The sequence below is a fragment of the Neocloeon triangulifer genome, unplaced genomic scaffold (assembly GCF_031216515.1).
Source record: "Neocloeon triangulifer isolate White Clay Creek 2 clone unplaced genomic scaffold, ASM3121651v1 ptg000006l, whole genome shotgun sequence".
In the NCBI taxonomy this organism is placed as follows: domain Eukaryota; kingdom Metazoa; phylum Arthropoda; class Insecta; order Ephemeroptera; family Baetidae; genus Neocloeon; species Neocloeon triangulifer.
The window spans coordinates 1,543,160-1,559,611 of NW_026775549.1; the positions used below are offsets into that span (position 1 = coordinate 1,543,160).

Genomic DNA, 16,452 nt, shown 5'->3' on the forward strand with positions numbered 1-16,452 from the left:
TTAATTCTGAGTAAAAATTTGGCTTCCAATGAATTATAAATATTTCATTCAATTGTTTACGTTTGTGTGACTATTTTAATTCAAAATTTCTTCTTATATTTGAGACAGAAATTTTGACACGTGTCTCATTATGAAAATCATAATGCTAATTTATTATTAAAATATGCGGCTTTTGACAGACAATTGACGCAACTATGAATAATAATAACGCGCACAAATTCAAAAGGAAAGGCTAACAGTGGTTGACAGTCGCAAACAAAGTGTCAAACGGTGACACGGCGAATTGTTGGCACCAATCGACGCCATTATTTAGCTAAGTGCCGCACGAGGGTGGAACGTGTGACGGACAGGTGGCCACTATTTGAAGAGTTTGTTGACCTTTGGGCAGAGGAGAATTCCCTCGGTTGCAGCCCAGACACGTCTCCTGCATAAGAATGTATATTTCCCCGCCAACTCTTTGCTTCTCTTTCTTTGCGGCCATAAATCAAATTTGCTCCTTCCTCGTCAGCACAGAGCTGCATTCCAAGGGGGACGCACACGTCGCGGGAATTTAATTTATGGCTTGTAATTTATGACTGCAACTCTCCGGCTTAATACAATTTTTAATGCAAAGAAAGAAAGTTGGGAGCCGCCGGTGTATTATTATTGCGAGTACTTTACATGACCGCATCGAGTTTCTTTGCAACATGCATGACTCGGCGAAATAATTCTTCCAATCCTTTCAGCCGTTTTTTTCACCGTACAGATCGTAAATATCGATTTTTCCACTCGCAGCTAATTAAGTACGGACTTTTGTCGACAATTTATGTACGGCCGTAAAGTCGCATGCGAAACGCGCTCGGATAAAATTTCCATGAACATAAAGTATGAATTTAAAAGCAGATTGTTATCGGCCCGTTCATAAATTTGATGCGAAAATTCTTATGGTAATCAAGCAGTGCTCAGAATTCCAGCAAGCAACCCTTCTTGTCGCTCCCCCAGTAGAAAATCTATATTTTTTATTTTGACTCCAAAGGTCGTTAAAATTCCTCTGAACAACTTTTTTTTTGGAAAATTTTCTGGAAAAATAAATGGAGGGCAAAGTTTTTGTCACCCTGTTCTCTTTCTCTCGTTTGAAGTCTGCAGCCAAGTCCAATTTGCGCTTTGTTATGGCGCACGTTTCCCAAACAAAACGCGGCGGCGGGGAAAGAAAGTAAGTGCAGAGAGACGAGGGTGTCGAGGAGCGGTGCCATAACTTTTGCCTCGTGGTACAAGTCCCGCCAGCCAAAGTCGAGCTGGAGAAAGAGGCCCCTCGGCAATTTGATCCTGCGAACCCTGCTCGAGAGCTCGCAATGTTTTGATACCGGCAATAATGTGCAGCGCGAGTACGCAGGAAATTTGCGGACTGAAATTTCGAGGGGCTCGTTTATTATTTTTTCACTCGAGTATCAGGTTTCCTGTTCGGATTATTGAATAATTGGTGCTGGAATGTTAAGGACTGTGAAAATTGAAAAAAAAATAATAATTTGAAATGTGGAATTCAATTTTCAATAATGCAGTCTGAGGAATACACGGAACTTAAATTATTTGTTTGAAGAAGTTGACACTCGAGGAGATGATCATGGAAATGAAGATTCGGGCTTTTCCTCGTTGCAAAAAATTGTTTTTTATTCAAAAACAAACGGCTCTACCAGTTTCGGTCACGGTCTGCGACCCTATTTCATGAGCAAGAAAAAATACAAAAAATCAGCAAAATTTAAAACCACATTTTAACATAAAAATAAAAATCTTAAAACTAACAAATTCAAGTACCAACCTATTTCATGAGCAAACGCGCTGCTCGCTGACTAATACAAGAATGAGCTAGCTAAAGACAGATTGATTGGGGGAGGTGCAACGAGGAAAAGCCCGAATCTTCATTTCCACTTAAATTATTGGTGATGGAAAATTTTCTCTTTTTAAAAAATATGAAAATTGTGCATAATCATTCTGAAAATTTTCTGACTCACTAAATTTCGCTTACTAAAATTTACTTATAATGAAACATTTTTTAGTTTTAATTTATTGAAGTATTGAAAAAAATTAAATTAATTTAAAAATATACACATCAACTGTTTTCTTGGTTCGTGTATTCTCTTTGTTTTATTCAATTCTGTCAATAACCACAATTATGTACACGTTTATTCTATTAAAAATTTTAGGACAAGTTGAGATTTGCAAATTATTTTGAACCTTGCTTAGAAATTCTGCGTTTGGCTTACTTGATTCCTTAGTAATAATTCAATGACATGATTGAGTTATCCTGATGGGAGAAATATTTTCAATCTCTAAAAATCCATGTTATTGTACTTGAATGGATCAATAGTTTATAATAAAAAATTTTAATAATCAAATAATATCACATTTTGGTCTTTGATAATTATAAATAAAATCAAAGTACCTAAAAAATGTAAAAAAAAATTATTGTAATTATAAAAATTTTATTAAAAAATTTAGATACTCTTCAAATTAATTTTAATATACTTTATTATTTAAAGCAATAATAAATTTATTTCTTTGTAAGCTTTTAGTAAGGTATACAAATATAGCTGTGTGATTTGACAATATTAAAGTTGTAGAGAAAACTGTTTCCCTTTTCCTACCTTCCCCGTCCAAAGGGCGCTGGAAATCGATAAGGCATGCATTTTTATCAACGTGCACAGAGAGCGTTCAATGAAACCTCCATTAAGCCACGATGTGTTTATTAAATAAAATTCACTCGCTTGCATGTGTGGCGCGATATTACATTAAGCCCTTTGCAGACCCGACACACACACATAGCACTAAAAGTATTATACACACTCGCTCAGACGAGCGGCAATAAATTTTCCTCGGCTGCACCTCGTCATATTTGCACCAGTGCAGAAATTTCAGCTCTCAATTTTGGCTCCCCCAACGCCGAAACCGCAATTCTTTCCACTATCACCGTTTTTGTCGCTGCCATAACTCGGAATTATACATATACACGTGGGGTGCTTTTGTAAAAATGCGCGAGGGGAAAGTCGGAAAATTGCGCGTCCCGGTCGGGAAAACGCAATTTTGCGTGGAATTTTTTTTCCTCAGTTCGGTAGGGAGTTTAAGTTGATTATGGTTCGGTTTTCGCTCACACTTGGAGTGAATCCCGATGCCCGCCGCGGGCAGGAATTCAATTTTGAAAATGGCACTCAAAAGACTCCTGAAATCAGAGAGGGTTGCCGAGAGAGGATTTTGTTCTGGCCGGAACGTGCGCGTCAAGAGCTTGTCAGCTTGTTCTCTCTGACCTCGCGACGGAAATGGAAAAATTTCCTGATCAAATGCGCTTTCCTGCGTTTGGGGACTCGCAGCACAGTCGTCTGTGAAATTACTCCTTTTCCGACACGGCCGTTTTCCTCAAGAGAGGGAGAGGTGACTCTTAATTTATTTTCGGGACGAATTTGAGCGCTATAAAAACATGGCGAGTTGTGGAATAAAATATTTTATGGTTCGCACTGATGATGCTCCGCTTAACTGATTGTGAGGCAGTATAAAGTTTATGAGCTGCTAACTCGTCACGATTTATATAGATTTCAGTCTGCTTTTTATCACTTTTTAAACAAAATATTCATATTGCATAACATAAAGTAGTTTTATTTGTACCATACTTTTTTAATTTCAAATAAAATCAGTATTAATTTTAAATGTAAAAAAGTTGACCAGAAGATGGAGGGAAAAACAAAAATAAATCAACAAGTTTCAAAAGTAGTTTATGAATTTTTTAAAATTATTTACAACAATTTTGCAATTGTTAAAGGAAATTTTAAAATTATTCATGTTATAATTTTTTTTTATTTTTTTTTTTTTACGAATCTACTTGGCATTATTTTCAAAGGATGCGGCAGATGCACAAACGCCCTCCTCAGAAAACGGCGTGCAATATTGTTACGGGGAAGGGTTACGCGAGCCCGTTGGTAAATTATGCAACGGAATTAAAAATTAACAGGTGCACGGAATGAAAAACGACAATCTGCCCGCAGTATTAAGCTCCCCCGGCTCGGCTTGGGGTGCACCTATGGGTGCATCCCGGTGCATAAAACTCGTAAATCATGGCCAGTGTGCGGTCACTTCGCATGGGGTGCATTTCCAGCTGCAAATCCACCCTGAAATTGCATCCGAAAAGGGGCTCTGCTATTTATGAGAGTGGTAGAGAAATAGAGGATTGCGTGCAGGTGCAATACAGGAAAATTTTTCCTGCAGTGGATCCTTTTTTGTTTTTGAACAACAAGACTCGTCATATTGTTATGAATAGATTTTTAAGAAATTTATTTGCACGGTGAGTTGAATTTAAATTCGGCTTTTCCTTGATGGTTTTTTTTTTTAGTTTTTTTACTATTATAAAACGACTTAAAAATAAACAGAAACATCAAGGAACAAGCTGACTTTATACTCACCTCACCATGAATCAATCAAAATTTACTTGTAATTTTAATAATATATGACGTTTGAAGTTTAAGTTGGCTTTCCCTCAGTTGTTTTTTTTTTATGCATTTTATTCTGAAGCCTTGCGTAGAAGCTTGAGTGAAATTTGCGCCTGTCATAATAATCTCTTGAGCTGCGCTCAACCTTCTGGATTGCTTCTGCACGCACTGCTCGTCCTTCGCCTTCTCCAGAGCGCTAATGGATTAAATTTTTATCTCTCGCGACTAATTTCTGGTGCTGCTTTTAACATTCTCCAGGGAACTTCGAAACAGGAGCAAACTCGCCGAGGCGAGCGAAGCAAATCTTGAAAACATCATCGCGCAACAGAACGTAATCCTCCCTCTCTGCCAAGCTAAAAAAGGAAGTTTTTTTCTCGTCGACTTAATAAGCTGCTGAGTCGGTCGCTAAAAATTTCAACACCTAAGCTAGCGCGATATTTGTCTCGAGATGTTGCCACTTTAGTGCTTCCATTTGGGGTGTTTCTATTTTGGAACAAGTGTATTTCACGCACCCTCTCCACCCCGCAATACCAACGAGCCGTTTAAAGGGAAGCAATAAAGAGGCGACGTTTCGCGAGACGAGTTAAAAGAGCGGAAGTTGTAAGAGAACAAAAAAAAAAAGAATAAGAGCCTCACTTGCTTTCGCGTTCCCAACATAAAAAGGCATAAATTGAAAATCGTGCTCGACGTGAGGCGGAAAGAGAATGAGGTCCAGGAGAGATTTGTTTGAAATTATTTTTGCGTCGAGCAAAGCCCACGGGATTTTCCAACAAGTTAATTTTTTCCCTTTCCCGAATGGCAAAACAAAAACGTCAATCTGCCGGGGCGAACCTGCTAAAATCTTCCTCCGAGCTAGAAAAAAGACGGAACCGAAAAGACATTTTTCAAAATAAAAGAAGGTCGACAGTCAATTTGGGCTGTTCTAATAGATGTTATATTGAAATAAATGAACTCCCTTTGTTTAACGCTGGTATAAAAAGGCTCCTTTTCTCAAAGCGATAGCTGACAGAACCCTTTCCTTCCTGCCACCGCGTCGCTCTTATTGCAAAAACTTTTGAGCAACAAAAAGAAAGGAGACGTCGCCAGGCCATTGTTGGCCCTGCTGGGGAGGAATGCGACCACGAAAAGCACCACTTTTTGCTCAGTCATGCTTTGAAAAATATTCTCGGGAATCGATTGACAAACAAGAACCCTTTCTTTGGGTCAATAATTCGGATTTTCGTCGCTGCAGGCTGTCAGTGTCAGACAAATTTTCATCATCGTCGGCGTAAAAAGAAAGAACCGCCGCAAAAACGGCTCGGCGAAAGTGGAATGTACGGCAATAATGATGCACATGTTGGCGCGTAATGTCCCGAAGCAAGAAGTTCTCCATCCCTTCCTCTGTTTCTGGTTGGTGGGCAAGAGATGATGATGGCACATTTGACCGGCGGCACTTTCTTTCTCTCTCACTCTCTATTCCCGCGCGGGAAAGGCGCTTTTTGACGGCAGACACAGAGATTCACCTATAAAAATAAATATGGGCCCTCTCTCGTCGCTCTCCATCTTGGAGCTTTTTATCAGAAATCAAATACACTCGCTCACGCAATAATAGTGGTGGAAACGCCTGGAAGATGCAAAGTGCTGCTTTTTCGCCTCGCGCACTATATAAGGAGCTTTATCAAAAATTGAAGCGTGCGTGAGAGCGATTTCGATATCAATCTCTGCAGTTTAATATTTTCCTCTCCTTGGAGCGAAACCCCTTTACTTCCTTTAAGAGCACTGCCATTTTCGTTTGACGCTGAAAATCATTACTTATGTAATGTGTATATAGCCAGAAATATAGCAGATCATCTTTTTAAGGCTTTTAAAAGTTTTCAAAATTTTGTTTTCAATATCAACTTCATTTTTTAATTTTGTATTCTTTTAAGATCTAAGATTTGTTGATTGCTATTTATTTGTTGATAATTTTGACTTTAAATGTTTTTAATATGCAACAGGTAAAAATTCATGACATTAGACACAAATTAATAAGGAAAAATGTCCTAATTCAAGGATTAAGCAGATCATTAGGCAAGTCAAGCAACTCTTTGTTGCTTCACAATTTAATTTGTGATTTCAAATAATTAAAAATGATAGTGATTTTAGTTCTAAATGATCAAATAAGGAGATGATAAATATTAATTTTTGTTGAAACAAAAAGCAATACTATTTAAAAATATTTAATAAAATTTTCTTCTATTTTTAATAATTTAAATTTAATTTGATTTATAATTTACACTTTTTTGGTTATTAAAAATATATTATTATTCTGCTTTTATACTATTTTATTTTACCAACAATTAATTATGAAGTATTTTACAAGCGCTAACTTAATTAATTAAAAAGTTGAAGTTTTTTTAAAGACGGTTCATCAAAGAAGCTGCATGATTTACATGAAAGCGTTTCTGGTATCAATCGCACTCAACAGTTTCATATTTTCTCCATTTCCATATTCACGTCAGCAAAAACCCTTTACCCTTCCTTTTGGGGACTCGAGCCATTTTCGCTCGATACTGCAAAGCGTCATCCGCCACCGAGTGATTCCCAGGTGTCTTGCTCCCTTTTTGTGCAGCGCGCATATCATGAAACGTTAATTAAGCTCGGCAGAAAAAAACATCGTAAAAAAAGTGAGCGTGCCGCTATCGGCGTGCGTATATTTTGTTTTTTGTCCAGCCAGGGAATGGTATCGAAATGTGTGTGTATTTTTGTATTCTCGCTTGTTATGTGCTGCTTATATATTTTTTTTTTATTTTTTATCATCGGCTGTCCAGAAGGGGCGACTGCTGAAAATGACCCGCTCTTTTCCTCTCTGATGCGTTTTATTACAGCGGGGAGCAAAAATATGCTTTTGATTACCAATGGCCGCCTGTAAAAGAGACGCCTCTGCTAAAATCTCTCCAAAAAGAGCCCTTCAGCTGAAAATGGAAAAAAATAAATTAAGCAAGCAGTTAAGGCTAAGCAGAAATGCCAATTAAAAGCTTAAACTTTGACTTCAAAAAAATATTAAACGCAAGTTGATTAAATTTGAACTATAAAAAATCCAGACTAAATTTGGTTAATATTGAAAAGAAACATATTTTTTAATTAAAGTTGATGAGAAGCTCAAATTGCGAAGAACAAAAATTTTGCTGTAATTAAATTAAAAGAGGGCTACGAAAAGTCACATTTAAAATTTTCAAACTATGTATTCAAAAAGTCTTACCATTAGTAGAATTGCAGGAAATTATTTGACTTTTCTGGAAATCGGTAAAAATTTCTTCAAAAATCGTCAAATTTTTTCCTAATTCATCTTAAGTCGCCAAAACTCTGCTAGTTAAAATGCAAAAAATTGACTCTTTCTCGGCTCTGATCCCAGATTACATTAAAACTCACCATCGCAAATCGGATTACTGCGAATTTTCACTCTCTTCCGTGTACTTTGCGAAATTAGCCCTCTCTGAAATTCCATCCAGCGTCAAACTTTCAAACTTTTGACGGGGCTTGTTTCAATAGTGGGACATTTCCTTCCGCAGCCCCAGCGTAGGAAAAAGCCCTCCGCCCCGGCTTAATTACTTCAATCTGACGTTTTGTCTGCCTGATGGACCGCGAGCGATTCACAAAACACTGTTGCTCTCTTCCGGAGCAGGAGTCCGCCCCGCGTGCTTTCTTTGCATGTTTGCGCTATAATTAGCCGGCCCGACGCAAACCCTCATCAGCACAATGCTAGCTGCCGGCCGAGAGAGAGAGGAAAGGGTTTAATACTCAAATAATGGACTTTCGCTGCTGCTGATGATGGAAATCTGACCCTTTCGCAGAGGGAAAGGCACGCGCAAATCAGGAAGTGCACACTAAACTTGCTCGTATTTTGCTTTTATAAAAAAAGAGGAGACTCCCGGCATAATAACATGCCTTGTTGGGTGGACGGGCATTGTTTGCGTGTCGGCATCACAAATTTTGTCCGCTATTACAATTGCAAAAAAAAAGGGGGAAAAGGGCTTTGTTAATTTTTTTTAAATTATGATTGGATACGAAGCCCTCAGAAATGCTCAAAAATACCCTTTTTTAGTATGATGCCATTTTAAAAAAATGTTACGTCTGAGCAGAATTTGTAGAAATGACAAAATATATGCATTAATGGTTGCAAGGATAAATTTATTAGAATAATGATATAAAAAAAACGATAAAAAAAACAGCAATGATCATAAAAATGATAATGAATTTTTGATTCTGACTGTTCTGATATTTTACAAGATTTTGTTGGTTCGACAGTCAGTAGACAAATACGATATTATTTTATAGCCTGCAACTGTTCCAATTACAATTTTAAATAAAATTGGAAATTAAATATTGAGGAATAAATCATGTGTAATTAGTCACCTTTTTCTATTTGTAAGCCTCTTATTATTTTCAATCAAAATTTTCATAAATTTGCTCAAAACTTTTTGTGAAAATTACAAAATCCGCTCATAAAATTGTCCAAAATGTGATAATTTAGGATGAATAAACACCATTACTTTCAAACTTTTTCTTTTCACCTCGAGCCATGGGAAACAAAGCAAGAGAATTTGTGTCTGCGGCGGAAACTTTTCCACCCATTATTCTTTTTGCGCCTTTCGGCCTCCGTGTGCACGCCGAGCCAAAAATCTCCTCACTTTTCCAATATCTCTTCCTGCCCAGACTCGGCTCTTCAGTGATTGGATTTTCTTTCTTCACGCCGAGAGCTGATAATATTATTTGAAGCGTGGCAGACAGACGGGCGCTTACTTTTCCCTCCTTTTCCGGCGGCCAGAGCAAAAAAAAATTAAAGCTGCTGCAGCAGGGCAGTGTTTTTACTTCTGCAGTAAGTGCACGTCTCGTGCACTCTCGCCCCCGAAGACATTCCTTATTTACCTTTTCGCCCCAGAAGAGGAAAAGTGCGCGCGCGAGAAATATCTCGCCGGTGTACGTGTGGGTTGCATAGCAACTAGGGGTGCCTCTTCTCTTGCTTGCTTGCAGAAGAGAGAGAGAAAGCTGTTAGGGCTGTGATTTTTTAGCGCGTCATTTGCCTTAATGCGGCACCACGTTCTCTTGCCCCAGGTGGCGGCGTCTGAAGTGGGGAGCCGCCCCCGAAATTCGGCCCCCGACCGAGTGAATTAAAGTCAAAGTGGTGCATTACCCTCCAAAGATGTTTATCGCAGCGTGCATAAAGAGAGTGGAATGCAACTTGCTCTTTCTCTCTCTTAATTGATCGCATTCTCATGCAAATGCTCGCGGGCTGGCTGCTGGGTAAATGAATTAAAATGGCCCCTGTTGCCGCCGCCGCCGTGCACCCCGGGAGAGGGACTTTTATTTTCGAACAATGCAAAAGCAACCAGCGTTGCGCTGGAAAATTACGACGGTCGAAAGTGAAAGGGTCCGGCGGCGGCGGAGAGTGATTGGGCAGCCAAAGAGTGACACTCTTTCATTGCGGTGCCGGACACGCGGTGACCGCTTTTTAATCACAAGTCTCTCCCCCATTCAAATGGAATATTTGACAATTTAAATAAAGTTGTGATTAAAGAAAAAATTAAAAAATATTGAGAAAAAAATATTTTACAACACATCATTATTAATAAAGAAAAATTTATAAAAAAAATTTTATTTAATAATTAAATTTTTTAAATTATAATAATTACAATTTATTCATTTTTCTTTGACATAGATTCTGTTACCTATTTCAAATGGGTCAACTGTCGAAATATTAATCGTGATGTTGATAAAGTATAAAATAAATATTTTACTTCTATTGCTTAACAAGTACAAGAGGCAGCATACGAAATATTAATTAACATTACGTTTGCTGCCTCTTACAGTATTATATGTGAATAGATTGTTCATGTTAATAGTAACAGAACTAATCTAATCCCCAATCTCCATTCAATCTTTGCGGATGCAACGATGGCGCTCCAAAGATGATAACCGTTGTCTTCATGCTACGCAAAAGAATTTTGAATCAGAAAACACATAAATGAATATTTGCAACTAACTGTGTAAGAAACAAATCATTGAAATAATTTATTCATACCATTTAAATTCCTGTACTTTCAGGCGATACATTAAAATTATAAGTGCTGAATTCAAAGTTGATCATTTATTTTATTTACAAACATTATTTTAATGAAGCGACTATGATGAGGTGCTTGACTCTGGCAATCGATAAACTAGAACCGCTCGCTCTCTTGCTCAAGATGTTGATGGCAAATTCTCAAAGCGGCGCCTCCTGGCCAAGGAGCGCAGAGCATCCCCTTTTTGTGCACAATCCCTTAAACTTGGAAAACTGGCCCGCGGCTCGGCTCGGCAGACTCGTCGGTGTTGGAGCACGCGGGGGTATTATGTGTACTTGTACTCGCTCCCCGTGCTTGTCAAGGGGTATCAAGTTGTGGGGAGAGTTTCATTACGAGTTTGGCGCTCATTAAAAAGCAGCCAGGAGAGAAGGAGGCGGCGGCGATATTCTCTGTTTCTCCGTCTGCATCTCCAACTTATTTAATAATGCGTCTGCTAACTATGATAACTTAATACGCGCCTAATTAACGCGGTTGTGCGCCACGTTAGCACTTCCGTTTGCTCTCGGCTTGATCTCCACTCGAGAGTGAAGCCGTTTGCGTTGCGAGAGCTCTTTCATTGTTTCCTTAATCGCTTCTTCTCTAGTTTTAATTAATTCCAATTGCACACCGATTAAATCTCTGCTTCTTCTAGCACTCACTGGCGTAACTACGAAAATCCTAATTTTGTGTTAAACATCTCCAGCTCTCAGTACATTTATAAAAGCAGGAGAAAGAGACTCTCTGCTCCTTTCGAGACAAATTAAACTGCAGACGCACTGCAGTATCTTCTGCTCTCTCAAGTCCCTGTTCCTAATGCGGTTTTTTCCTGTTTGTTCGCAGACCGAGTTGTCACAGAACCTGCAGCAGCTGTCGGAAAAGGCCAAATGCACGACCGAGTTCATCCACAGGCTAAAAGGGTTGACAGACAAAGTGACAGTAAGTTGGGCTTCCTTTCTATTCTTTTTTTTTTTCCAGCCGTCCCCTCGACGCTTTAGGCTCCAGGGACACCACTGTGTGCAATATTGGCACGACTCTTCTGCTGCAAACGCGACTTTCATTTTTATAAGGAAAAAAACGATGGAATTTATCAGTTTATATGCAGGAAAAGTGTTTTTTTTTTACGATCGTATCATAAACTCGTATTTTTTTACATTTTTTTTTATGCAATTGCAGGTTTTAATTATTTATAAAAAAGCATGTTCGGAAATATTAAACTTAGAATTATGAAATGTTCGAGAAAACTGATTCTCTGCAAACGAATCTAAATAAAAAATTTCAAATCTTCACTAGATATCTCATAACATTATGTGTATTAAACGCCAAGTATGGATTTTTGCGAACAAATCAAAAACTCATCAACATCATAGTTTTTTCCGTTCTCCATATAAAAGTCTTTAAATGAGTTTATTTTTCTGGTTTATTTTCAACAAAGAGCTGCATGTGGCTTCAAAGCCGCAAAAGCACCACTTACCAGTCCATCTTATTGTTAGTCGGATTCAATTACTGCAGCTCCTTCTCGTTTTATTGCGCCTTCGCGTCTAGTTTTACTGCTCCTTATGAGCTTCGCCCGCTGACGTTGCAATGCACACGATGGATTCCCTGGAAGTTTCTGCACTTCGTAATTACACCGGCGGTTTTTGCATACAGATCTCTGCATCATCACGCGAAAGTTTTGGCACAGAGAGTTGAACCGAGAAAGTTGCGGGCGAGCAAAATGCCGAGGAGTCCGTCTCTGACAGGCACACTTTACTACTTTTACGGACCAACTTGAGATGTAGGAGGCCATCCAAATATGATTCTGCTAGGGGCTGCCGCTTCCATTAGCCTGAGAGGGTCGCCTAATTCGAGCTTTTAGTCGAATTTCACTTGATAGAATCATGTCTGGAGATTTCCATCTCCGCAGAGGAATGACGTTTTTACTCTATTTGAAATTTGAATTTATTTTCATTGCAATTTTTGTGGAAAGAGAAGGTTCTTTTTGTCAGTATTACAGAACAGTGACGACGTGTTTTATTTTTTGAAATATAGATAGGTGTGATAATATAATTACTTTGGAACAGTACTAAAGACGGCTGGAAAACAATAACAGTTATATTGATTTTCAATTACCTATGTTGATCTATTGAAAATATTTTTTTAAAGTAAATTACAGCAAAAATTGTAGCAAGGAATAATGTTATTTAATAAAATACATGTCTTAAACATTTAATTCCTAATAATAATTTATATTGATCAAAATAAAAATCAATTACAAATTAAAATAAAAATATAAATAAAAGAAACTATACTAAATAAATTTTGTAAACTAACATTTTATTTTATACTTGTTAGAATTATGTGTAAATTTATATTTGACAATTTTTAAGACGATTGTTATTTTCATTTTTTGCAGGAAAACAGCACAGTTTTCGAAAGTGCAGTGGAAGCGCAGTGCATGGAATTGATCGCCGCTCTGGAAGCGAGGAAGGCGCAGCTGTTGGACTTTGTGCGTCAGGAGAGGGAGATGAGGCTGCGTTCGCTCAGGGAGCAGATGACCCTGTGCACCGCCAGGTTGCAGCAGACCACCGCCCTCTTGCAGTTTTGCATTGAGGCGCTCAAGGAAACCGACTCGGTCAGCTTTTTGCAGGTCAGTGTTTTTTTGTTTTTTTATCTCTTAATTCGTTCACTCTATACGTCCCATAAGTAGTGCTGCAATAAAAGAGCAGAAAACAAAAGGCAATGAATGAAAAGGGTGGGTACGTTTTAATTACAGGCCACGGATTATGTCGGGAGAAATATTTTTAGTGCCGGCCGTTTGAGGCAATTCCGGACCGGGCGGTCGTAAAAGGATTTGCACCTCTCTCGCTGGGCGATAAAAGAAAGAACTCGCCGGAGAAGATTATAAAAATTATACCTGCGTGCCGCCGTAAATTTTTTTTCCACCCTTATAATGAATACTTTATCTTCCCTTTTAAGCCGGTTAATTGATTTTTATACTTTTCTCTGCAGAGTCAATTTGGCTGATTAAATTTTGTTCCATTCGAGCGGAGTGCGCTATTTGAAAGTAAAAATGGTCGCATTCTCTTTCTCTCTCTCAAGACTCTGGCAAGGACAAACACATAAAGCACAGCAAAAGGGACATTAGAGATGAGCTGAAAAGGAATTTCATTAGGGTGGCTCCGTCAGTTTTATTCCACCACTATATATGTATGTATGTGTTATCAGACGCAGAAGCGTCGCGCGCACAAAAGAAAGGGTTATAACCTCGGTTTTAGCAAGTTTTTACATCTCCGAGCCGCGCGTTGATTACATTAGCCCCCCCCCCCCCCCCCCCCGACCAAGGAAACGGCTTTTGTTCTCCGCCCTCCATGAAATCCCGAATGGAGATTTTAATTTTGTGAGTAAAAAAAATCGGTTTAATCAATCTCTAACAGCTGTCGTTTCCGTTCTGCAAATTTTTATATTCCCAAACAGGGGATTTTTTCGTCTTCTTTCCTTTGAGAACGCGGTCGTTTCTGAGAAAATTAGCCGGCACAAATTGCGCACCCCTAATACTCCTTCTTGGGTGCGGAACCGATAGGCGTATTTAACCCACCGTTTTGAAAGGCAGCCGATCGGAAAATCAAATAGCCTCTTTGCGACGTGCGTTTAAATACTTTCTTGCGCGTACACGGCGGTTGGTTTTCTCTCGATATTCATATCACTCCGTTCGGCAATTGGATGAAAGGATTTTCCGCTAGCGTAAATTCCATTCACATCGTGCACACTCTCCGCAGAACTTGAACAAAGAAATTTTCAACCGGATTTCTTTAATGCCGAAATTGATTCCCGCGAAAACGAATTTCTCGGAGAGGCAATATTTCATGCGGAGGCAATTTTCCGCTGATTTTCCTCTGTGATATTGCATATTTTTCTCTAACAAGAAAGGCAAAATAATAATAATATTCCTCAAAGTTGAAGCAACCTCAGCCAGGGTTTTTGTTATATATTTTGTTCCGTGCTTTTTTTATAACATACGGCGGCGCAGAAATTTCCCACCGAGGGCAAAGTCTGGCAAAAGTTTCGCTCCCCCCAGAGCAGCGACGGCTCAAAAGGGAGCGGCTGCTTTTTCTTGCTCCCAGGTTGATATTATTATCGAGATGGAAAGGTAAACCGAAAGGGGTGCACCTCGCTCGGATACGCATTCTAAACAAGAAGAGTGTGTGTGTGCACTGGGGTTAATGAGAACAAGTGAGCCGAAAATGGCCGGCCATGAATTCAGTGGAAAAGCGCCAGCCGGGCTGCCAGCGGGGGAAAGGAATTGTAATGGGGATGAATAGCGATGCACTTTTTACTGCAGTGCTCTAGGCAACTGCACTTCAGGGCAGTGTTTTAAATAAAATAATGTGAAATTACACGTTTTCATTTAAAATTGTTTACTTTTACAACCTAAACTATTGAAAAACCTTTCATTGAATTGTTATATTAATATTTACCAATTTCATGAATAATTTTTAATATTCTATTTTAAATTATTTAGTAGCATTTTTTAAATGTAATTATGTGTTTATTTTGTTTTTATTTTTCATTATTTTAACATTTTCCTGTTTTGTTTCTTAGAATGTCTTTAATTATTTCCAACATTTAAAAAAATATATTGGTCATAATTCAATATCTATGGAAAAAAATCATTGCTAACTGCATAATTTTAAAATACTAACATGCATGGGTGTTTAGTAATCAATATGTAATTCTTGTATATCATTAATATTCTTAAAATTTATTTCATATTCCATTTAATTATCATAAATTTTTTAAGGAATGAATGTCATATTTTGGGGCAGTAAATGCCTGGTGATATCTCAATACAAAATACTTTGCAAGTAAAATTAAATTCCCTTTACAATTCATAGTAATAATGTCAATAATTTCATGAAATTATGTCAAATTAAGTTTCCAATTTCCTAGTAGAAGTCCACGATCGAGGGTTGATTCATGGTGATTTGAATATAAAATTCGGCTTTTCCTCGATGGATTTTTGCGAGTTTTTATTGTTTAAGAAAAGCAGGATATTGTTTTTCTTAAACAATAAAAACTCACAGAAACCCATCAAGGAAAAGCCGAATTTTAAATTCAAATCACCATTATTTCCAACTTCTATTTGAAAATAGCTTTATAATTAAGGCTACATAAAATTTGCAACGTGTTTTACAATTTCAAGCAAACTTATTTTGGTTGGCCTTTCTTCACTGCCCCCGTATGCATCGCCGGCACTCTTTGAACGCATCATTACTATACTTCGCAGCGCGTTTTACATGAGAATGTAAGATCGCGGGGGCGTCTCGTTTTTACTCTCTCGTTTCTGGCGAATGGCTGCGAGTCACGTGTCAAAAAACGAGAAACAACGTCGTGCAAGATTGCATTAGACTCGCGTTAAATTTAAAATCAAAGCTGCAACATCAGCGTCGCACCCGCGAGGCGGCCGCGGTTCCCCTCTAGTTTTGGAATCGGCACGAATACACATTTTTTTGTTCAGTCGGTGCCCCACGTGGAGGGCGTCGGGATAAACCTCGGTTATCCAGCCAGTTTGCATCGCGCAGCAGGGGTGGCTTAAATCCGGACGGCTTTATCAGAATTTTCCAGGCTCGCTTGCCGAGTTTTATTGCAAATTAAACTGCATTTGAGCAGCACTTTTTGAATTCGTCCGCGAGTTTCGTTCTCAGTTAAAAGAGCAATTCCAGCGTCGAGAAAGCGTTACTTTTAACTTTTACGCGCGTTTGTCACCATAGATTCTGGAGTAGAAGAAGAGAGCTAAAAACGTCATTTCTATGATAATTTTTTTAGCATTAGCAGGAAAACGTTTTGTAATAATACAAGAATAAAAAGATTGTTTGATTCAGTTTCAAAATAAAAGTTTTGGAGAAAACGTTAAAATTAATTAATTATCGTAATACTTTTCCTTCCTAAACCTATCTTAATAAGTT

General features: G+C 38.3%; 1 protein-coding gene across 1 annotated transcript in view; it reads left to right on the top strand.

Annotated features, from left to right (window-relative positions):
* The window catches only part of LOC132194278 (E3 ubiquitin-protein ligase TRIM9), a 133,310-nt gene that overhangs the window by 98,215 nt on the left and 18,643 nt on the right, over positions 1-16,452 (top strand). The window contains exons 3-4 of the mRNA XM_059615449.1: positions 11,351-11,446; positions 12,903-13,136. Coding sequence (XP_059471432.1) covers positions 11,351-11,446; positions 12,903-13,136 — 330 coding nt within the window. The remainder of the gene's footprint in view (positions 1-11,350; positions 11,447-12,902; positions 13,137-16,452) is intronic.